Source organism: Rhincodon typus, chromosome 2, assembly GCF_021869965.1.
Source record: "Rhincodon typus isolate 14 chromosome 2, sRhiTyp1.1, whole genome shotgun sequence".
In the NCBI taxonomy this organism is placed as follows: Eukaryota; Metazoa; Chordata; class Chondrichthyes; order Orectolobiformes; family Rhincodontidae; genus Rhincodon; species Rhincodon typus.
This window is the reverse complement of record NC_063333.1, coordinates 48,842,583-48,866,170: the sequence shown is the minus strand read 5'-3', so window position 1 is coordinate 48,866,170 and position 23,588 is coordinate 48,842,583. Positions and strand designations below refer to the sequence as shown.

Sequence of the window (23,588 nt, the reverse complement as noted above, 5' to 3'; positions counted from 1 at the left end):
AACAATCCAAAATTCAGGTTTGGAATGCACTGCCTGTCACTGTGGTGGAGGTAGGTTCGATTGAGCCATTCAAGAAGACACTGGATGATTATTTGGATAGAAATACTTTACAAAGGTTATGTGCGAAAATCGGGTGTATGGCACTAAGTAATGATGTTAATTTGAAGAGCCTATGCGGGCACAATGGGCCAAATGGTCCGCGCAGTAACAATTCTATGATTCATTTACTTGCGAATTTAATCCTCTCGCTGCAAAGGGGCGGCATTTCCCAGTTCTTCACTGTATCCCGGTCCTCCTACCTATCGGTGGGGGCTGGGCGCAGTTAGATGGTCCTCCCGTCGCTAGGGGAGCGCGGTCACTCGGTCCTCCCACCTTTCCGAGGGCCCGGGGCGGTGGCGGTCACGGTCACGGGGTCCTCCCACCTCTAGGTGGGGCGGTGGCAGTCACTCGGTCGTGCCGCCACTGTATCTGGGGAGGGAAGGCCGCGGCTGAGTGGGCTGTTGCTGGAGACACGGAGAACATGCCGCTGGGTTTGAAGCCGTCCTGCAGCGTGTGCAAGGCCAATTCTTCGGCCATGTGGAGGAAGAGCAGTCAGGGCGAGATCATCTGCAATAACTGCGCTGGCAAAAGCCCCGGACCCGGCTCCGTTTCAGGCTTGACCGCGGGGCCCGGATCAGCTCCGGCTGCTCAGCAGAGCAACGGCGGCGGCAGTGGTGGAGGCGGCAAACAGGTGAGGCTGGGAGAAGCCTGAAGGGAAGGCCGCTGTGAGCTGTTTCAAAATCCTGTCCAGGGTAGAGGATAACCCGGGGAAGAGGGCCAGCCTGAGACTGGGAGCACTTCTATCATCAGTTAAATCAAACAGAATCAGAGCTGTAAAGCACGGAAACAGACCCTTCTGTCCAACGCGTAGATGCCGAACAGATATCCTAAATAAATCTAGTACCACTTGCCAGAATTTATACCATATTCCTCTAAACCCTCATAGATCCATCCAGATGCCTTTTAAATGTTGTAATTGTACCAACTTCCATCACTTCCTCTGGCAGCTCATTCCGTACTCGCACTACCCTGTGCGTGAAAAAGTTGCCCCTTAGGTCCTTTTTATATCTTTCCCCTCTCATCTTAAACCAATGCCCTCTAGTTTTGGACTTCCCTACCCTGCGGTGTAAAGCCTTAACTTTTCACCCTGTCCGTTCCCTCTTCCTGTCAAGATGGTGGCTAAATCAGATTAAAGCTTTCATAAGCCTAAAAGGGGCACTGGAGGTTCAAAATATAAATTAACAAAGCTTCCCGACCCGAAACATCAACTTTCCTGCTCCTCTGATGCTGCCTGGCCTGCTGTGTTCATCCAGCTCTACGCCTTGTTATCTCGGATTCTCCAGCATCTGCAGTTCCTACTATCTCTGGAACACTGAATAGTTTTGGGCCCCTTTCTTGGGATTAACAGATCAGAAGGGTCTAGGCCCGAAATGTCAGCTTTCCTGCTCCTCTGATGCTGCTTGGCCTGCTGTGTTCATCCAGCTCTAAACCTTGGTATCTCAGATTCTCCAACATTTTGATATTTGATTTTCTGAGGTCATTATTGAAGTGGTTTCAGCAAAATAAACTTGATCTATGTTGGTGTTTCTTCAGTATTAGTAGCATAATGAGACGAATGACGTGCTCTCACTGAATAACTACAGATAAACTCAGGCTAAGAGATGCCTTTTTCGCTAAATGAATGCAAGTATTCTTTTTACTTCGTGAATGTATTAATTGTACTGAATGTGTTCTTATTCTGTTGAAGTTATGTTATTCCATAATGCATTCAGGAGTAAACAAGATTGTGGAGTTGAGATTAAAATCGAACCAGCCATGATCTTATTGAATAAAGGAGCAAGCTCAAGGAGCTGGACGGCATACTCTTCCTTGTTCATAAGTAATAATGGAGTAACTATGAAGTTTTTGCCAATACTGTTTTTGTCCTTGTTTATTTTCTTTTGTATTTTGACAGGCAAAGCAAGAAATTCACAGGCGGTCTGCAAGGTTACGGAACACAAAATATAGGTCCATGCCTCCTGCTGAAAAGAAAGTTTCTACAAAAGGAAAGGGGCGTAGACATATATTCAAATTAAAAAACGTAAGACTATTAAAAAAGTACGACTTTTGAATATTTAAGATTAGGTGGCGAAGGGAAGAAAACATTTCTTCAATTAGTAGGGCAGTTATCCTAAGCTTATATTATGGTATTGTCTATTAAATAATTTTTCAATTTTTCAATCTTTCAGATGATCTTTCTTGTGTAGCAGAATCATTAATTGTTGATGCCTTATTTTTGTTCTTTAAAGTAAATCTCCATCCTGAATTGCTGATGGGAATCTTTTTTACATTCTGGTAAGTAATGGATCCCTTATTAAATTTAGAACTTAAAAGGATCAGGATGTTTTTGAAGGATTACTTTGTCAATATATTTTCCTATGATTTATTAAAATCTCTTTTTTTAACTAAAACTTGCAGAAATGATTGCTTTGCAGTGCGTATTTAAATTTTTGGCCCTGTACCGAGACACCAACAGGTTTTTCATTCGGCCATCCCAGGAACTGTGTTTGGCAGAGAATTCTCAAGTTATGGCCTTTACGTACTCTAGCAATGTATTATTGTTATGAGTATATTTCACCCACTGTTTTTCATTCTCTGATGTGATGCAGTGGGTTAAGCCATATTTCCCTGTTAAATCAATGAAACCCTCTAATGAAGGCATGCTACAAAAAACTCGTAGCAATATCAATACAGCTTTATGATGAGTAATATTTCCATTTTGAATTGGAGCATGTTAACACTGACGTTTAATAAGGGACCTATTGGCTATCAGAATTGTAACAGAAGACTGCTGAACCTTCTATAGCACTGATATACTTAACAAGACAAATCTAGATCATGGTTTGATGGTTGAAAGTATGGTCAACTAGCAAATCGTCGTGATAGTTAGTCCTGCTGCTCAGTCTGTGGTGCACGATCGTTTGCTCATGGAATAATATAAAGTAGTATTTTGAATGTTTGTTTGGAATAGTCTGAAATTTCATTTACTGAGATTACTGTGATATTTTGCAGCCAATTAAAGCACCAAAATCTGTGTCTACAATAATCACAAGTGAATCTATTTTCTATGGGGTAAGTACTTTTCAGCAGTGTGTAATTTTGTACCTCTACATAGGAAACATCTGCTATCATACATATTTTAAAAAAAGTTATTCTAAATAACCTATTTGCCTGAGCAATAGTCCTTCATATGAACGATACATTTTAGAGACTGATAACTTATAAAAAGATATTTGAATATCCTATTCCTGACTTTCACATGAGAACATTTCAAGTTTTAAGACTTTGCTTTAACAAACTCTATGCTGTGAATATACGGTACTGCATATTTTTTGCAGAATTGCAGTCTTGTTTGGGAAACATTCTAAAGTCTAAAGCTTCCAAAACTTCCTGTTTTGTCAAGTTGTAATGTCCAACAATAATTGACAGTCCTCTTTCTCAGTCCTCTGATGATTTTTGCACTAATTTTCAGCAGCAAGGTCTACTCTAGTGATTTCTTCTTCTGACTCCAGTCAAGTCTTCCAGTATCCTTAAATCACTGTGACTTCTTGTTTTAAACCAGTGGATTAGCTTTCCCAGCAATCTGTCATGGTAACTGCTGTTCCTTATCTCTCCCTCTCTGTTTCTGTTCAAAGTCTGTCAAAGTCTGCGTTATCAGGAACATCTGCTTCTGTCTTTGTTTCTAGACGTTAGAATCTGGTATATGCATTATAATAACACACAGCTTGCTCCATTTTGTCTTAAAAATGTAGTCCAAAACACAATCACTTTGTAAAACTTTGTACTTTTAAATTTATCTATCTGCTAGGGTATTGTTGTCAACAGCTTACTACTCTGTAATCTTTGAGTTTTTGGACTCCAAGTCCATTTACCTACTGACTCATTATTGACTGGGATTTTCAGAAGCTTTAGAGTTTGTCTATTTTATTTAAAGATGTGTGCTTTTTCAATGTGTTTTAGGGTATATACTACCAAATTGGAGATATAGTCTCTGTTGTGGATGAAGATGATGAAAAGGTTTACTATGCTCAGATCAGAGGATTCGTGCAGGATCAATATTGTGAAAAGAGTGCAGTGATCACATGGCTTATCCCAACTCAGGCAAGCTCCAAAGATCACTTTGATGCAGCAACTTACATACTTGGTATGCATTAAGTTGTTTATGTCTGTAGTACAAAGTTTACCCATCAGGCCACATAACTAAAATGTTGTGGCACAGCAACTTTCTTCATTCAGAGCATTTCTAAAGAGGCCCTCAATAATTTTGACTCACCAAGATATAGGATGTCATTGAGGTTCAGGCCCTTCCCTACCTGGTTTCCCACTTTTTAGAAATCCAACTTGAATGCAGATAAGTTCTAATTGGATTTAGGTGGACATATTTAAGTTTTAAATCTACTCTGTGATTACAGGGATGCCAATATTTTCAATGCTTTGAATCCAGAATTGTGCACTTACTGGCTTTACGTCACCAGTGCCTGTTATAGTTTCCTGTTTACTTACTGGAGGGGTTATTTATACTGGTGACAGTAATTGTTATTTATACTCTTAGAAGTTGCATTGTTTTTCTGGTTCACATTGTTAATTATTTTTTTCCTCCCATCTTAGCAATGCAGTCTCCTGAAGTTTCTCCGAAGGCATCTTACTCTGGTGTACTTCTAAGGTGTTATTAATCTTTCAACATGTTATAAAGAGACCATCACACGTGAATTATGTTGGTAAATGTCAGCAAGAGTCATGCCAAACACAAAGCATTAGCTCTGTTCCTCTTCCCAAAGATGCTGCCAGTCCTGCTAAGCTTCTCCAGCATTCTTTGTGTTTGGTTCTGAAACTATCTTCATCTGATATCCGTGTTAGGCTTTCAGCATTAATCAGTTTTCCCCCAAGCACGGAGTCTAATATTTATGCTCCCTATCATCGCCCTGGCTTCGGTCAGCTGACTTGACATAAACCACCCAGTACTTTCTGATATGAACATATATACGAAATAGGAGCACAGTAGGACACTTGGCCCCTCGAGCCTGCTGTGCAGTTTAATAAGATCACGGCTGGTCTGATTACTCAGTATTCCCTACCCCAGTAATCTTCCATCTCTTATTTAGCGAGTCTATCTACATCTGCCTTAAAAAAATATTCAAAGACTGAAACCCTGTTCCTCAAAAGGCAATGGAAAGAAAAGTTCATGACCCTCTTTTAAGTGGGCCACACTTTTTAAAAAAGTGAGCCTTTAGTTCTAGATCCTTCCATGAGAGGAAATATTCTTTTCACATCCACTTTGTCAATATAATACAGCTGTTGGCTGGGTGTATTTAATGAGCACAGCTGTAAACTACATAATTAGCATAATAGATTTCTTTACGAAATATTCTAGAGCCTTTCATTTCATCCCTTCACTACATTCTGTTCACACATCTTTTCAAAACTGTTGGAAGAATATCACTTTCTGTCAGCTATGCATTAGTTTCTAATGCGGCCTGTGGCATTTTACATTCGAGACTATGATTCTTGTTTGAAATTAACATATGAACAATTAGCAATAAAGGCAGTCTTTATGATGTGATATAATCCCCATAGAGACCTGTAACATTTAAAGAGAGATTCAAACTTACAAGTGATAGCTGAAGCAATAACCCCTCAAGGTTTCATGTTTTAGAACTCGTTCCATAACAAATGAATAAACACAATTTTCTTCAGTTCTGAAGAAAAGTCATATTGGACTCTCAATAATAACTTTGTTTTCTTGTCCACAGATGCTGCCAGACTTGCTGAGTTTCACCACCACTTGTTTTTATTTTAGATCTCTTTTTGTAGTTAAAGGTACAGTGTGGAATCCAGGTCTTTTTCCACAAGGAGAGAATATTAGATCACAGTTGATCCAAGCCAGCCTGATAAAGCAACATTCAAAAAGCTCTAGGAATAAACTAGCCATTTTGTCTTTCATACCAGAAAATAAGTGCTGTCGTTTATTTTTTCATTTCAGATGAAAGGAAACCTAAAAGAAAATTAAGTACCTTATAATTGGTCGTTTAATACATGAATTTTCCTGACAGCAGTCGAGTGAGAATGGTGCTGTTTAAATTGTTTAATCCAGAAAATCCCAGTTTAATTGCTATTTAGCTCCAATTTGTTAAATTTATCAATGAGGCTATTTTGACTGGCTAGATGAGAAAAGGTAACCAACACAGAGAATGCTGGAGAAGCTCAGTGAGCCTGGCAGCAACTGTGGAGACAGAAGTAGAGTTGATGTTTTCTTGTCCGATATGACTCTTCCTCAAATGTACGTGAAACATTAACTCTGTGTCTCCATGGATGCTGCCAGGTTTGCTGAATTTCTCCAGCACTTGTTCTGTTTCAGATTTCCATATCTGCAGTGTTTTGCTTTTAATTGGGAAAGGATAAGCTGCATTCCTCTATCTGATCACTCTCCGGGGGACTTGACTGAAAACGGCATGTCTGGCCTTTAAAATTCTCCAGAGGCGTGAATGCAATTCTTCACCAGTGAAATAGCTGACCAACACTGGAATGCTGCTAGGATCTCTCAAACCACTTTCCAGCAGGCTACTGTAGTTTCAGGGGACAGATGCTAATACAATATGGATCTGATCTAACCCAATATTAATTCTTTCTGTCAATTTGCTAGTCTGGACGCAATGAAAATGTTAGTGAATTGCAAATGTGTGGCATTGAGTAGGTCATAGCTTGACGTCTAAAAACCATCAAGAGAATGGCTTTCGCTCATCGGGTGGCAGTTCAAAAGCTAAGTGCCAAAAAATCTCCAACCATAAACACAGTGATTAGCGTGCTGCACGAGTGTGTGACATTGTCTCTAACGTGGCAGAACTGTTGAAGATACAAATCCACACTGACACTGCAATTCCATGACTCAACTAATCCATGATGCAAGTTGTATAAAACAAAAAAGTTTGTTGACATTGCAGCGTAATTGTTTTATATCAGCAATATATTCAACACCTGCTATCCTTAAGCCTTTCACTTCGAAAGCTGCTGTATAGCATATTGTAACAGGTGTAATCCTACTAGGAATCAGCAGTTTGAAAATGTAACAAATTACAAAACAAACGTTTTAAAAGTTGTTTTGAACCCAGGGTAAGTCTCACAAACAAACCATTTGTGCTTCTTGTATTCAGTACTAGTGATAGCTACGTTTATAGATTTTATGACAAAATTTTCCTTTAACTATAGGGCCAGAGGAAGACCTACCAAGAAAAATGGAACATTTTGAATTTATTTGCCATGCTCCTTCAGAATACTTCAAATCACGATCGACTCCCTTTCCAGTTATTCCAACCAGACCTGAGAAAGGGTACATCTGGACCCGTGTTGGACCAACCCCTGCAATAACGGTGAAAGAATCAATAGGAAACAGTTTATAGCCAAGGCATCAAATCTTTCTTAAAATAAGTTAGTATTTGTACAATATAGCTGAACCTTAGCCTGATTAAAAGGCGAGCTGTTGTTCACTTTTAACATGTCTGTAGTACAAAGTTTGCCCGTTAGGCCACATCATTGGGTTCAAAATTATGTTTGCATGAGGTTCATGAACTCCAGAAATTCAGTTTAAAGTCTTGACATTTGTTAGAATTAGTATGGCAAGACCTATTTTTGACATGAGACTGCAATTTTTGCAGAACATTGGTGAGCTTTTTCAATTTAAGTATGGTATTTGTATGTTACTAAGTATGTTCTATGGATCTGTACATTGTGCCACATTGAGATTCAAGTTACTGAATCTCCGTCCTCCAATAAACAGATTTGCAGATAGTGGGAATATGAATCTAATTTTGTACATTAAAAAAGACACAAATTACATATGAAATGTTTGCGTGTACTTTTATTTTAACTATTTAGAAATTACTATAATTGGAGAAGACTTAGAATTTCTCTAATTATATTATTTTCTGTGTTTTCTATTTTCTTGATCAGACTTAATATGTCAATTCTAAATAGGACATGGTAGTTTTTCAGTTGTCGGGTTTTGTAAGTTGAAGTTGTAATTTTATAAAACTTAACACTTTCTTTGTTGGTGCTGTAATGGGGCAGTTTTAATGAAAGGTAATTTTGAATTGATCCTTTGTCCTTTGATGTTATATCTACTCTTTGAAGATTATACTGACTGGGTAAAATTAAATAAAATTAAGAGGAAGAAGGTGTGAAGTTGACTATTGTAGAAATTAAGGTGAAGTTTAACTCCAGAAATTTTCAAAACCTGATGACCTTGAAGGTGGTTATAGCTCTTCTGCACTCTGTGGAGAAACTGAAAAAAAAAATGCAGAGTATGCTTTGGCTTGGTAAGGGTATAAAAATTCTGAAATTAGTGTAAGTGTTGACTGCTCTTATCATTTCCATAACCACGTCCAATTCTTCTCCACTGAACTGCCTGAGTTGCCATGACAGTATCAATTCACTGAAACACAAATGTGACTGCGTTTAACACAAGTGAATACTGCATGTCGGTTTCTGAATGAGTGGGATGAGGACAAGGCAGTAGAAGCAATTTGAGCAGAGTCCCCACTTCCATCTCTCTTGTGGTCCGCCAACAATTCCTTGCTAGCCAAGAGCTAGCGCACACTTTGTTGCACTTGAGGTGCTGAAAGATGAGGTCACGTTTCCCACAATTTTGGTTAAGCTGGGTGAATAAACAGGTAGACTGTCGGTCAGGGCAAACATGCTTTTGGTGGGTGCATTCTGTATCTAATACTCCATGCATGGAGCTACACTTTCAATGGACGTGTACGTCAGTACAAAGACCTGAGACATGGAATTTGAGCTAGAGGCAGACCGGTTCAATCTCTTCCCAGTTGTGTGCGATGTCTCTGGAGAGGCTCAGCTGTGCAGAATTTGTGGATGATACTACAAATTTTATTGGGTAGTGCGTAGGAAATGGAGCCCCAGTATTCTTAGAATCATCACAAAAGTTAAAGATTTTATACAGTATGCAAGATTCTTCAATCTACCTGATTTTCAGAACTAGTTTGATAGAAAGCATGGACCAGGCTTCTGTACTGAAAAAGAATCATTTTATTACGAGTGATTAGACTGTAGCTACAGGTATACAGTTATAAACTATTGGCATGTAGCTCTGCTACTTAAAATTCTAATCCCCTAACAAATTCCCCCCACTCCATTAAACATGCACATGTGAATGCACAGCCATATAGGGTTAAATAGGTTATGGGCAAAGGGGAATAAAGTTGGAAAGACCATTCTGTAGTCTATGATCTTAGGTTCTTTTGTTGAAATGATTATGGTGACTCTTGCTGCTGGCTAGCATGTTGCTTCAATTTGTCTTTCTCTGGGTGTTTCTGTTGGTTGGTAAGAGACATAAAGTGGTGAGAGTTCAGTCAGGTCACTGGATGCTGTAACTGGGGCCAGAATGGAGATGAAAAATAGGAGGGGGGCCAAGGATAGGCTTCTGTGTGGTAATGGTAAAGAGGAAGAGAATCCATTGCAGGTGATTCTCTGATACAGCTGGATTCATTAAAAATGGGAAAAGAAAATACAGCAGAAGCTATATATCAAAAATGCAACAGGAAATGCTTAACATGAGAAAAGCAGAAATAACATTTCAGGTTACTGACCTATTAAGGAAAGAACAAAAAGATCTGTGATAACTGCAGTGAAGGAGAAATTAACAGAAGGGATGTTGGTTGAAGGCAAATGGGTTTGGGACAAATAAACAAAACATGGGTCTACATAAAGTGTAAATTGGAATAGGACAGCCATCAATAAAATTTGCTGACAGTAATAGGAGCAGTGGTTATGATCTGAACCTGTTCAATTCTGAGTCAGATTAAATGCAATGATGGGAGTTGACCATTGAATTGTATCAAATTTTTTTTAAGAAGTATTTCATGTTGTACTGGCATTACAGTGTGATATGAAACTGAGACTATCATAAATGGGCTGTTCAGAGCTTAGGTGGAGCAATCATTGAAACATTCTGTCCAATTGGGATAGGCGATGGCCTAATGGTATTATCACTAGACTATTAATCCAGAAGCCCAGCTGACGTTCTGGGGACATGGGTTTGAATCCCACCACGGCAGATGGTGGAATTGGAATTCAAAAAAAAATCTAGAGTTAAGAACCTACTGATCACCATGAAATCATTGCCGATTGTCGGGAAAAACCCATCTGGTTCACTAATGTCTTTCAGGGGAGGAAATCTGCCACCCTCACCTGGTTTGGCCTGTATGTGACTGCAGACCCACAGCAATGTGGTTGACTCTCAACTGTCCTCTGAAATGGCCTAGTGAGCCACTCAGTTGTACCAATCACTACAAAGACTCAAAGAAATGAAACTGGACGGATCACCTGGCATCGACCTAGGCACCGGAAAAGACAACAGCAGAAACAGCCCTGTTGACCATGCAAAGTCCTCCTCCCTAACATCTGGGGGTTAGTGCCAAAATTAGGAGAGCTGTCTCACAGACTAGTCAAGCAACAGCCTGACACAGTCATACTCACAGAATCATACCTTACAAACAATGTCCCAGACACCACCATCACCATATGTCCTGTCTCATTGGCAGGACAGACGCAGCAGAGGTGGCGGCACAGTGGTATACAGTTGGGAGGGTGTTGATCTAGGAGTCCTCAACATTGACTCCGGAACCCACGAAGTTTCATGTCTTCAAGTTAAACATGGACAAGGAAACCTCCTGATTACATAAGAACTAGGAGCAGGAGTAGGCCATCTGGCCCCTCGAGCCTGCCCTGCCATTTAATAAGATCATGGCTGATCTTTGAGTCTCAGCTCCACTTACCCGCCCACTCACCATAACCCTTAATTCCTCTACTGTTCAAAAATTTATCTAGCCTTCCCTTAAAAACATTCAGTGAGGTAGCTTCAACCACTTCACTGGGCAGGGAATTCCACAGATTCACAACCCTTTGGGTGAAGAAGTTCCTCCTGACCTCAGTCCTACATCTGCTTCCCTTTATTTTAAGGCGATGCCCTCTAGTCCTAGCTTCATCTGCTAGCGGAAACAACCTCCCTGCCTCCACCTTATCTATTCCCTTCATAATCTTATATGTTTCTACAAGATCTCCCCTCATTCTTCTGAATTCCAATGAGTATAATCCCAGCCTACTCAGTCTCTCCTCATAATCCAACCCTCTCAACTCTGGAATCAACCGAGTGAATCTCCTCTGCACCCCCTCCAGTGCTAGTATATCTCTTCTCAAGTAAGGAGACCAAAACTGCACACAGTACTCCAGGTGTGGCCTCACCAGGACCCTATACAGCTGCAGCATAGCCTCCCTGTTTTTAAACTCCATCCCTCGAGCAGTGACAGACAAAATTCCATTTGCCTTTTTAATTACCTGCTGCACCTGCAATCCTACTTTTAGCAATTCATGCACAAGGACACCCAAGTCCCTCTGCACAGCAGCATGCTGCAATTTTTTACCATTTAAAACATAGTCCATTGTGCTGTTATTCCTACCAAAATGGATGACCTCACACTTATCAACATTGTACTCCATCTGCCAGACCTTTGCCCACTCACTTAGACTATCTATATCCCTCTGCAGACTTTCAGTGTCTTCTGCGCACTTTGCTCTACCACTCACCTTAGTGTCATCTGCAAATTTTGACACACCACACTTAGTCCCCAACTCCAAATCATCTATGTAAATTGTAAACAATTGAGGCCCCAACACTGATCCCTGAGGCACACCAATAGCCACTGACCGCCAACCAGAAAAACACCCAATTACCCCTACTCTTTGCTTTCTACTGGTCAACCAATCCTCTATCCATGCCAATACATTACCTGTAGAACCATGCAACTTTATCTTATGTAGCAGCCTTTGGTGTGGCACCTTGTCAAATGCCTTCTGGAAATCCAGATACACCACATCCACAGGTTTCCCATTGTCACCATGCAAGTAATGTCCTCAAAGAATTCCACCAAATTAGTTAAACATGACCTACCCTTCATGAACCCATTCTGGGTGTTCCCAATGGGACAATTTACATCCAGATGTCTTGCTATTTCTTCCTTAATGATAGATTCAAGCATTTTTCCCACTACCGAAGTTAAGCTAACTGGCCTATGGTTACCTGCTTTTTGTCTACTTCCTTTTTTAAACAGTGGCGTCACATTGGCAGTTTTCCAATCTGCGGGAACCATCCCAGAGTCCAGTGAATTTTGGTAAATAATTACTAGTGTATTTGCTATTTCCCTCATCACCTCTTTTAGTACCCTGGAAAACATTTCATCAGGGCCAGGAGACTTGTCTACCTTTAGGCCCATTAGCTTGCCCAGCACTGCCTCCTTAGTGATAATGATAGTTTCTAGGTCCTCACCTGCTATAACCTTCTTGCCATTAGTTTTCGGTATGTTATTTGTGTCTTCCACTGTGAAGACCGACACGAAATAACTGTTTAATGTCTCGGCTATTTCCTCATTCCCAGTTATTAAACTGGCCTTCTCATCCTCTAAAGGACCAATGTTTACCTTCGCCACTCTTATACGATTTACATATTTATAGAAACTTTTGCTGCCTGTTTTTATATTCTGAGCTAGTTTACTCTCATAATCTATCTTACTTTTCTTTATAACTTCTTTTGTGGCTTTCTGTTGGCCTTTAAAGATTTCCCAGTCTACTAGTTTCCCACTACTCTTTACTTTTTTGTATGTGTGTTATTTCAATCTGATACTTTCCTTTATTTCCTTAGACATTCATGGCTGGCTCTCTTTTTTCCTACAGTTCTTCCTTATCAGTGGAATATACTTCTGCTGAGCGCTGTGAAAAATCGTTTTGAAAGTCCTCCACTGTTCCTCAATTGACCCACCATAAAGATTTTGCTCCCATTCTACCTTAGCTAATCCCCCCCTCATTCCTTCATAGTCTCCTTTGTTTAAGCACAGGACATAGGTATTGGATTTAACCTTCTCACACTCCATCTGTATTTTAAATTCGACCATACTGTGATCGCTCCTTCCGAGAGGATCCCTAACTGTGAGATCATTAATTATTCCTGTCTCATTACACAGGACTAGATCTAGGATATCTTGCTCCCTCGTAGGTTCCATTACATATTGTTCAAGGAAATTATCGCGGATGCATTCTATGAACCCCTCCTCAAGGCTGCCATGACCGACCTGGTTTGACCAATCGATACATAGATTAAAATCCCCCATGATAATTGCTGTACCATTTTTACATGCATTAGCTATTTCTACGTTTATTGCCCGCCCCACCACGGTGTCGTTATTTGGTGGCCTATAGACCACACCTATCAGTGACTTCTTCTCCCTGCTATTTCTAATTTCCACCCAAATGGATTCAATGTTTTGTTCAGTAGAACCTATATCATCCCTCACTACTGCCCTGATATCATCCTTAGAAAACAGAGCAACACCACCTCCCTTACCTTCCTGTCTGTCCTTCCGAACAGTTTGATACCCTTGGATATTTAACTCCGAGTCATGACCATGTCTCTGTAATGGCCACTAAATCATACCCATTTGCCATGATTTGCACCGTCAACTCATCCACCTTGTTTCGAATGCTCCGAGCATTCAGATAAAGTGCCCTTATGCCAGTTTTTGAACCTTCTTTTTCGGTCCTATTACCTCCATTACTAACAGCTCTTGAGTTCTCCTTCCCTTTAACTTTTTTCCTAATTTTCAATGGAGTTGAAGTTTCCTCGTCACCTGCTAACCTGCTGCTTTGCCTTGCATTAATTGTTATTCTCCCTCTACGCTCACTTCTCCCTTCCCCCCTACTTACTAGTTTAAAGTCCTATTAACCACCCTATCTACCCTTTTCGCCAGAACACTGGACCTGGCCCTGTTCAGGTACCACATACCATCCTCCCTCAGCTGAGGAATCAGTACTCTTCAATGTTGAATAACACTTAGAGGAAGCCCTGAGGATGGCAAGGGCACAAAATGTACTCTGGGTGGGGGATTTCATTGCCCACCACCAAGAGTGGCTCAGCAGCAGTACTACAGATCGAGCTGGTCGGGTCCTAAAGGACATAGCTGTTAGACTGGGTCTGTGGCAGGTGGTGAGGGAAACAACAAGAGTGAAAAACATACTTTACCTCATCTTTACCAATCTGCCAGCTGCAGTTGCATCTGTCCATGACAGTATCGGTAAGAGTGACCATTGCACAGTCCTTGTGGAGATGAAGTCCTGCCTTCACATTGAGAACAACCTCCATCGTGTTGTGTGGCACTATCACTGTGCTAAATGGGACAGACTTCGCACAGATCTAGCAACTCAAGACTAGGCATCCATGAGGCACTGTGGGCCATCAACAGCAGCAGAATTGTACTCCAGCACAATCTGTAACCTCATGGCCCAGCATATCCCCCACTCAACCATTACCATCAAGCCAGGGGATCAACCCTGGTTCAATGAAGGGTACAGTAGGGCATGGCAGGAGCAGCACCAGGCATACCTGAAGATGAGGTATCAACCTGGTGAAGCCACCAAACAGGACTACTTGCACACCAAACAGCGAAACCAGCATGTGATAGAGCTAAATGATCCCACAACCAATGGATCAGATCTTAGCTCTGCTGTCCTGCCACATCCAGTCGTGAATGGTGGTGGACAATTAAACAACTCACTGGAAGAGGAGGTTCCATAAATATTCCCATCTTCAATGATGGAAGAGCCCAGCACATCAGTGCAAAAAATAAGGCTGGAGCATTTGCAGCAATCTTCAGCCAGAAGTGCCAAGTGGATGATTCATCTTGGCCTCCTCCAGTGGTCCCCAGCATTACAGATACCAGTCTTCAGCCAATTCGATTCACTCCACGTGATATCAAGAAACGGTTGGAAACACTGGATACTGAAAAGGCTACCGGCCCTGACAATATTCCAGCAATAGTACTGAAGACTTGTGCTCCAGAACTTGCCGCTCCCCTAGCCAAGCTGTTCCAGTACAGTTACAACACTGGTATCTAAAATGGCAATGTGGAAAATTGCCCAAGTATGTTCTGTACACAAAAAGCAGGACAAATCCAACCTGGCCAATTACCGCCCCATCAGTCTCCTCTCGGTCATCAGTAAAGTGATGGAAGGTGTCATCAACAGTGCTATCAAGCTGCATCTGCTCAGCAATAACCTGCTCAGTGACGTCCAGTTTGGGTTCCGCCAGGGCCACTCAGCTCCTGACCTCGTTACAGCCTTGGTTCAAACATGGACAAAAGAGCTGAATTCCAGAGGTGAGGTCAGAGTCACAGCCCTTGACATCAAGGCTGCATTTGAACAAGTGTGGCATCAAGGAGCCCTAGCAAAACTGGAATCAATGGGTATCAGGGGGCAAATGGTGGTTGGAGTCATACCTGACACATAGGAAGATGGTCATGATTGTGGGAGGTCAATCATCTCAGCTCCAGGACATCTCTACAGGAGTTCCTCAGGGTAGTGTGCTAGGCCCAACCATCTTCAGCTGCTTCATCAATGACCTTCCCTCATTATAAGGTCAGAAGTGGGGATATTCACCGATGATTGCACAATGTTCAGCACCATTTGTGACTCCTCAGATACTGAAGCAGTCCATGTTCACATGCAACAAGATCTGGACAATATCCAGGCTTGGGCTGACAAGTGGCAAGTGACATTCGTGTCACACAACTGCCAGGCTATGACCATCACCAATAAGAGACAATCTAACCACCGCCCCTTGACATTCAATGGTGTTACAATCACTGAATCCCCCACTATCAACATCCTGGGGTTACCATTGACCAGAAACTCAACTGGACTCACCACATTAACACAGTGGCTACAAGAGCAGGCCAGAAGCTGGGAATACTGCGGAGAGTAACTCACCTCCTGACTCCTCAAAGCCTGTCCACCAGCTACAAGGCACAAGTCAGGAGTGTGATGGAATACTCCCCACTTGCCTGGATGAGTGCAGCCCCAACAACACTCAAAAAGCTTGACACCATCTAGGACAAAGCAGCCCACTAGTTTGGCACTACATCTACATCTACAAGCATTCACTCCCTCCACCACCGACGCTCAGTAGCAGCAGTGTTTACTATCTACAAGATGCACTGCAGAAATTCACCAAAGATCATCAGACAGCACCTTCCAAACCCACGACCACTTCCATCTAGAAGGACAAGGGTAGCTGATATAACGGAACACCACCACCTCCAAGTTCCCCTCCAAGTCACTCACCACCCTGACTTGGAAATATATCACCGTTCCTTCACTGTCGCTAGGCCAAAATCCTGGAAATCCCTCCCTAATCGCATTGTGGGTCAACCCACAGCAGGAAGACTGCAGCAGTTTAAAAAGGCAGCTCACCACCACCTTCTCAAGGGCAACTAAGGATGGGCAAGAAACGCTGGCCAGCCAGCAATGCCCACATCCCACAAATGAATAAAAAAAAATTCTAGACCTGGTCCATTCCAAAAGATTATGTTTGTTTTTTCAAAATTTCAAAATTGCAGTACTTTGTTTTAAGTGATTCTGAGGGGTGGAGAAGATACAGAGAAGGGCAGTCAATATCCTAACTAATTTTGAGAGATTTGGTTGTCAAAATAGATTCGAGGAAATCTCTTTTTGGAAGAATCTAGCCGTAGTAGAGACATGATTAATGTTTTAAACTGACGAAAAGAATAGATTTGATTAGGTTGGATTTGTGCACCAAATAGCTAGACTAGGCTTTAGCAGATATTTATCACAGACAATGCCTACAAGAGCAGATTACCAAAGCATCTGGTGATTATTGATTTGCTATGGCCCCTTGAAAGAGAGTCAGACAAGTTTCTGAGCAAGGAGGCTATTTCCAGTTAAAAGTGTGTAGATACCAAGATTACTGGGAAGGGGAGGACTCAAAAGCTTTTCCTAAATTAGTGGCAGGACTTTTCTGAATTTATCTAGAAAGTAGTGTGACTATGAAAGGTCCCAAATTGACATCCAAAGAAAATTGGGGGCTATCGTTCATAGATCTTTAAAATGTCATGTACAGGTACAAAAAAAAATTCAAAGCGGCTAAAGGAATGCAGGCAGTTATAACTAAATTATAGGGTAGAGGGGTGGAATAAATGCTTGAATTCTACAAAGCCCTAGTTAGATTTCATCTTGTTCACTGAGGAATTCTGGGGACCACACCTTAGGGAGAGAGTGCAGGGTAGACTTACCAGAATGATGATACAAGAATTAAGATACAATGAGAAATTATAAAACTGGTTGTATTTCATGAAATTTGGAAGGTTAAGAAGTAATTTCATCAAAGTTTTAAAGGTATTAAGAAAAACATAATATATGTTGAGATAAACTATTTCCTTTGGTTGGGTTTAGGTCCAAGAATCATAGAATCCCTACAGTGTGGAAGCAAACCATTCAACCCAGTGAGTCCACACCAACCCTCCAAAGAGGATCCCACCCAGACCCATCCCCCTACCCTATCCCTGCGTTTCCCATGGCTAATCCACCTAAACTCCATAGCTTTAGATTATGGGAGGAGACCAGAGAAACAGCAGAAACCCGCAATGACACGGAGAATGTGTGGAGTTTGCACAGTCACTCCAGATTGGGATTGAAACCAGGTTCCTGGCACTGTGAGGCAGTAGTGCTAACCACTGAGCCACCATGCCACCTCATGAGGCAATGTCCAAAAATTAGATCTTTCAGGGGTAAAATTTAGGTGAAATCTCTTCACGAACAGTGGTAGAAGTTCAGAACTCTGTTTTACAAATGGCAATTGATGCTAATAACTTGTTAATTTTAAAACAGGGAACGACACATTTTTCTTAACCTAATGTATTAAGGGATATGGACAAAGGTTGATAATAAGGAATTGAGTCACAGGTTAGCCATGATCACATTGAATAGTGGAACAGTCTTGAAGGATTAAATTGTCTGCTCCTGTTCATATGTTCCTAAGGTTGGTGGAGAGTATGTCCACTTCTCCAGAATATTTGAATGGGCCAGGCTTGACAGATGACTTTTCTCCTGCTGTTTTTTTTGTTGTCAGATTTGATTTAATGAAATAGAGCTATTCTTGCTGGATATCCAAAATAGCTAATAATGTCTCAAAACAGATTAATCTGGCAAAGTGTAATAGTTGCTAGAGTGGTGATACTTGTTGGCAAAATGGAATTAAATCAGTAGTTTAACAATATGACATAATGGACTGAATGTCGATTTTGTTTCTCAGCTGCGAGATCTGCTGAGTTTCTCCAGTACTTTCTGTTTCTTTAAGTGCATTATTTAGGTTTGTCCTTATTATCTGTGGTTTCTTTATGCAAAGTATATTTCACCAGCTATGCTTATTGTTCGTTTGAGTCAGGAATGTAATCTAAAATCATCCACTAGGCTATGCCACCAAAACTAGAAACATAGAAGATAGGAGCAGGAGGAGACCATTCAGCCCTTCGAGTCTGCTCTGCCATTCCTCATGATCAGGGCTGATCGTCCAACTCAATAGCCCAATCCTGCTTTGTCCCCATAACCTTTGATCCCATTCACTCCAAGTGCTATATCTAGTCGCCTCTTGAATACATTCAATGTTTTGGCATCAACTACTTCCTGTGGTGGTGAATTCCACAGGTTCACCACTCTTTGGATAAAGAAATGCCTCCTCATTTCCGTCCTAAATGGCCTATTCTGAATCCTCAGACTGTGACCCCTGTTTCTGGACACACCCACCATTGGGAACATCTTCCCTGCATCTACCCTGTCTAGTCCTGTTTGAATTTTGTAAGTCTCATTAACCATGATTCCCCCCTCATTCATCTGAACCCTAGTGAAAACAATCCCAACCTAGTCAATCTTTCCTCAAACATCAGTCCTGCCATTCCCGGAATCAGCCTGGTAAACCTTCTCTGCACTCCCTCAAGAGCAAGAGCATCCTTCCACAGAAAAGGAGACCAAAACCGCACACAATATTCTAGGTGTGGTCTCACCAAGGCCCTGTACAACTGGAGCACAAAACTGCTCCTGTGCTCGAAACTACAGCAAAGGCCAACATACCATTTGCCTTCTTTACCGCCTGCTGCACCCACATGCTTACCTTCAGCGACTGGTATGCACAAGGACACCCAGGTCCTGCTGCACACTCCCCTCCTCCAATTTACAGCCATTCAGGTAGTAATCTGCCTTCTTGTTTTTGCTTCTGAAGTGAATAATCTCACATTTATCCAAATTATACTGCATCAGCCATTGATTTGCCCATTCACCCAACCCATCGAGATCATGCTGAAGGATCTCTGCATCCTTGTCACAGTTCACCCTCCCACCCAACTTGGTATCATCTGCAAACTTGGAGGTGTTACATTTTGTTCCCTCATCCAAATTATTAATATATATTGTGAATAGCTGGGGTCCCAGCACCGATCCCTTATGTTCCATTATTTTCGTAGGTCATTTTTTTTCACGTTAACAGTAATAATCTCAATGCAGACAAAGTAAAAGAAGCTTCTTTGCAGTCACCATGGGAGCTGTCATTGCTAAAACACCATCCTCACAGCATCAGTGAGCCAGACCTACTTTTACAGTTTAAAAATAGCATTATCTCAGTCAGTGGGTGTTATTATTAGGAAAATGATCTCACATCAAGTGACTCCTAGTAACTCAATGTTCTCAACGGGCTACAATTTACAGTGGTAGGATATCAAAATGCATAAAGCATTGATGAGACCTGCTATTTCAAATTAAACTTTGACATAGACTTGTGTGGCAAGCTGCTGAAAATGCAAGTTGATAACGACGCAATGAAGGAAACCTGTCATTTGGGAGCTGAGAGAACAAGCAACTATATATCTCATCAGCCAATCAGAAGACTTGTGAAATTAACCATGTAAGTATTTAGATAAAAATGCAAGTTGGAGTGAGGGAATTTAATACTAAATCAAGTGCAGAAAGTAAAATAAAGTGTGAAAGCAAAATTGGATTGATAAAGTGAGAAAACGGACAGAAGAAAAATGTAAAAACTCCAACGAGGTAAATCTGAAGGAATGAGATTCTACTGAAGCAATGTTTAATTTTCAGTGCCACAGAGGTTGACTGCCAATAAAATAACACTTACCACATTGTTAAAAGTGTAGTTAAACTAAAATAGTTGAAATAGTTGAAATACTTCAGCATGATCTCGACGGGTTGGGTGAGCGGGCAAATCAGTGGCCGATGCAGTATAATTTCAGTTTATCTACACTTTCAGTTTAACCTTCTATGATTCATTTCATTTTAATCTACCATATATTGGTGGGGGGCCCTTCTTGTGCCACAGGGGTAATGTCCCTACCCCTGGACCAGGAGACCCAGGTACAAGTCCAACCTGTTCCTGGGATGTGTAATAACATCTCTGAACAGGTTGATTAGAAAAATAGGTTAATAAAAATCTAAGCTGTTTTACTGCCTAAGTTACTTCAATGGTAAGACAGACACGGTCATGACATTTTGGTAAAGCTAACAGTGGAAATACAAAACCAACAGGAACTTCTGGATTTCCAATTTTAATCTTGCACCTGGTCTCACAGGAAGTTCCTGCAGTGTTTGCAGATAAATAATGATGGCCTGTTATTAGCCTTTTTGTCTCCAAATGAGAGACCATTCTTCAATAGTCATTATACTATGGAGTAAGAAGTCTGAAAGGAATGTCTGTGTTTTAATTTGTGACCAGTTCATAGTAAAGTTTTGTAAGCTGATAACCACAAACAAATGCAGATAGATGAACAATGTTTTCACTGCTGTTAAATTTTCAACACAAATTAATAAAAATGTTGATGATAGTTTGAAGGCTAAAATTTGAATGGCCAATTAAGCCAAAACAGAATAATGTACAAGACATAAGTTAGCACCTGATCTGTCACTAAAATCTGTGGTTGTTATTTTCAAATCTTACATTTTACTACTGAATGAACTATCTGACAGCTTTAATATTGGTAAACAAAATCACTTCCTGCGGCAGTAATGACAAAAAAAAGAAAAATTCTCTGAGTCAAAATCAGCCTTAGTGGCACAATTAAGTAAAATTCCATTTGGACTGAGAGCATGCATCATGAAAATGCATGAGCTTCAGCTTATGATTTTACATCTGTTACTTTTAATGGACAGGAAAATTCTGGAATCAGAACATGCAGTTATATGGCTGAAGTGCAGGGGCAAACATTTTAACCGTATGCATTCTCGTTCAGAATTCTGTCTTACAGACAAGTTAATCTCCCAGATAAATCCATTTCTATAATCACACATATGATCTGTGTTCTTCCATTTTACCCTTGTAAAAGCCTTTTCAATTTAAGCCTCCAACAGAGACTTAGTAATCCAAGAAGAACTGAGGATCAGTTTATCATTGGTCATATTTATGAGATAATGACAAAAATTTGTATGTGACAATGTTTTGAAATATTGTTTTGAATTAGGATTCGATAGTTTATCTTAATACATGATTATATTTTTAAAGGCTTTTATTGGGAATCTTAAAATCAATAGTTTTTTTTAAAATGTATGATATTAAAAATCTGAAGTCTGTATGTTAGGCACAAGTCAGGAGTATGATGGAACATACCAATGGCCTGAATGAGTGCAACTCAAATGACATAGAAAAAACTTGACGCTATCCAGAACAAAGGAATTTAATTGTTCAGCACAATTCCATTACATTCAGCATGTACCCTCTCCACCACCACTGCACATTGACGACAGTATGTACAATATACAAGGTGCACTACAGCAACTCTCCAATGTTCCTTCAACACATCTCTTAAAGCTATGACCTTCACCATCTAAAATGGCAAGGGGCGCAGATGCTTGGGAATACCACCATCTGCAGGTTCCCCTCCAAGCCACAGACCTTCCTGACCTGTAATTTTATTTATAGTACTTCATTATCAGTGATCGTAATCTGGAATTTCCTTTCCCAATAGCACTGTAAGTGTACTTTTTTATTCACTTGTTAGATGTAGGTGGCACTAGCTAAGCCAGCATTATTTGCCTATCCTTAGTTGACCTTGAGAAGGTAGTGGCCAGGTGCCTTGAACCGTTGCCATCCATGTGCTGTAGGTAGACACACAATGCTGTTAGGGAGGGAGTTCCAGGATTTTGACCCAATAACACTAAAGGAACAATGATACTCCCAAGTCAAAATGGTGCAAGGCTTGGAGGGAAACTTGTAGATGGTAGCATTCCATGTATCTGTTGTCCTTGTCCTTCCAGATGGTACTGTTTGTGGCTTTGGAAGATGATGTCTAAGGATTTTTGGCAAATTTGTGCAGTGCATTTTGTAAAAAGTGCACACTGCTACTATTGAGTGTCAATGGTAGAGGGACTGGATGTTTGTGGATGTGGTGAAAGTCAAGCAGACTGCTTTGTATTGAATTGTGTCAAGCTTCTTGAGTGTTGTTGGAGCTGCACCCATCCAGGCAAGCGGGAGTAATCCATCATGCATCTGACTTGTGCCTTGTATATAGTGGAAAGGCTTTGGGGAGTCAGGGGGTGAATTGCTCAGTGGAGGATTCCTACCCTCTGACCTGATCTCCTCTCACCTCCTCTGCTCCAATGTAATTTATCCAGAAAAAATAACACATTCTCTCCACATACCAACCCGTCTTCAATGGCAGGATCGAACAAGTCAAGCTTCCCAAATAACAGCATGATGCCAGAAATGCTTACCCGAACTCAAAGACGAGTGTTGCAAGCAAATTTCTTCCCTCATCACCACTGAAATTATTCCATAGAGGTAGGTATCCCATCATCAAATCACCTTTATTTACACATGGAGAGTTTTTGACACTGATCCAGTTCCCTCAGAGCCAGTTCTCAGAGTGAACAGGATGTCTCACACTCCTGATCTTATTTGTCAGCCGGGGAACACTGACTGGGGCTATTAATCTGGTCCAGGGAACTCATATTATGGTTGACTTCATTATAGTCACTGCAGGGATGAACAACAAATGCTGGCCTTACCGGTCTGCTAATATTCCAGGTGAGGATTAACAAAAAAAAGCTTCCTATCTGCTTTCCCTCAATAAAATTCGAATGGTGACGTTGATCATGAAAATTGTCTATAAACTATCATTACACCTTTCCACCAGCAGATGTGCAGCATCACCACCACTGCCAGCAAGATGTGATTATAGCATGACTTGTTCACAACATAAGACCATAAGTAATTTAGGGTTAAAATTTCATTCCCCAAGTTTAACAATGACTGGGCTAGGGAGCAAAACACTTAAATGGGAATTTTCTTACCAATTAGGCCTATATAGGGAATGGTTTCTTGCCACGTTTCTGCTTGAATTGCACCCACTGTTAATTCTAAGGGATTTAGGCCGGGCAGAGACAGCTCAGAGCTTCAATTCAATATATAATCAAAGGGGAAATGTCACTTTGACATCCCTCCCAATTCTTAGCGTTTACACAAGATGTGAACTGAGTCACCAATTCACTGAAAAAGCAGAACTGCAGCATCTTTAAAAAACTGTTGAATGGTTTAAAAGGTCAATAGGACATCAAGGTATTATTCCTGAATATTATATTATGCATGTTTTTGGTCACTATTTTGT

The 23,588-nt window shown here is 40.9% G+C and overlaps 1 protein-coding gene across 2 annotated transcripts; it reads left to right on the top strand.

The window, feature by feature from the left end:
• The first annotated feature begins 348 nt into the window (after positions 1 to 348).
• Positions 349 to 7,915, top strand: gatad1 (GATA zinc finger domain containing 1). Of its 2 annotated transcripts, none has more exons than XM_048615703.1 (5): positions 349 to 730; positions 1,994 to 2,119; positions 3,091 to 3,150; positions 4,039 to 4,179; positions 7,282 to 7,915. In XM_048615703.1, exons 1-5 carry the CDS (start codon positions 521 to 523, stop codon positions 7,438 to 7,440), a joined length of 696 nt encoding a protein of 231 aa, XP_048471660.1. In that variant the 5' UTR covers positions 349 to 520; the 3' UTR covers positions 7,441 to 7,915. The 2 variants fall into 2 exon arrangements, with proteins under 2 accessions (XP_048471660.1, XP_048471653.1); XM_048615696.1 differs by having other exon boundaries at positions 355 to 730; positions 4,039 to 4,222.
• The last annotated feature ends 15,673 nt before the right edge of the window (positions 7,916 to 23,588 follow it).

Bases quoted from the DNA above. Each gene is read 5' to 3' on its own strand.
- gatad1 (XM_048615696.1), top strand. From the start codon at position 521: ATGCCGCTGGGTTTGAAGCCGTCCTGCAGCGTGTGCAAGGCCAATTCT. The intron at 731-1,993 runs GTGAGGCTGGGA...GTATTTTGACAG, and splicing joins GTGGTGGAGGCGGCAAACAG to GCAAAGCAAGAAATTCACAG. The intron at 2,120-3,090 runs GTAAGACTATTA...GATATTTTGCAG, and splicing joins ATATATTCAAATTAAAAAAC to CCAATTAAAGCACCAAAATC.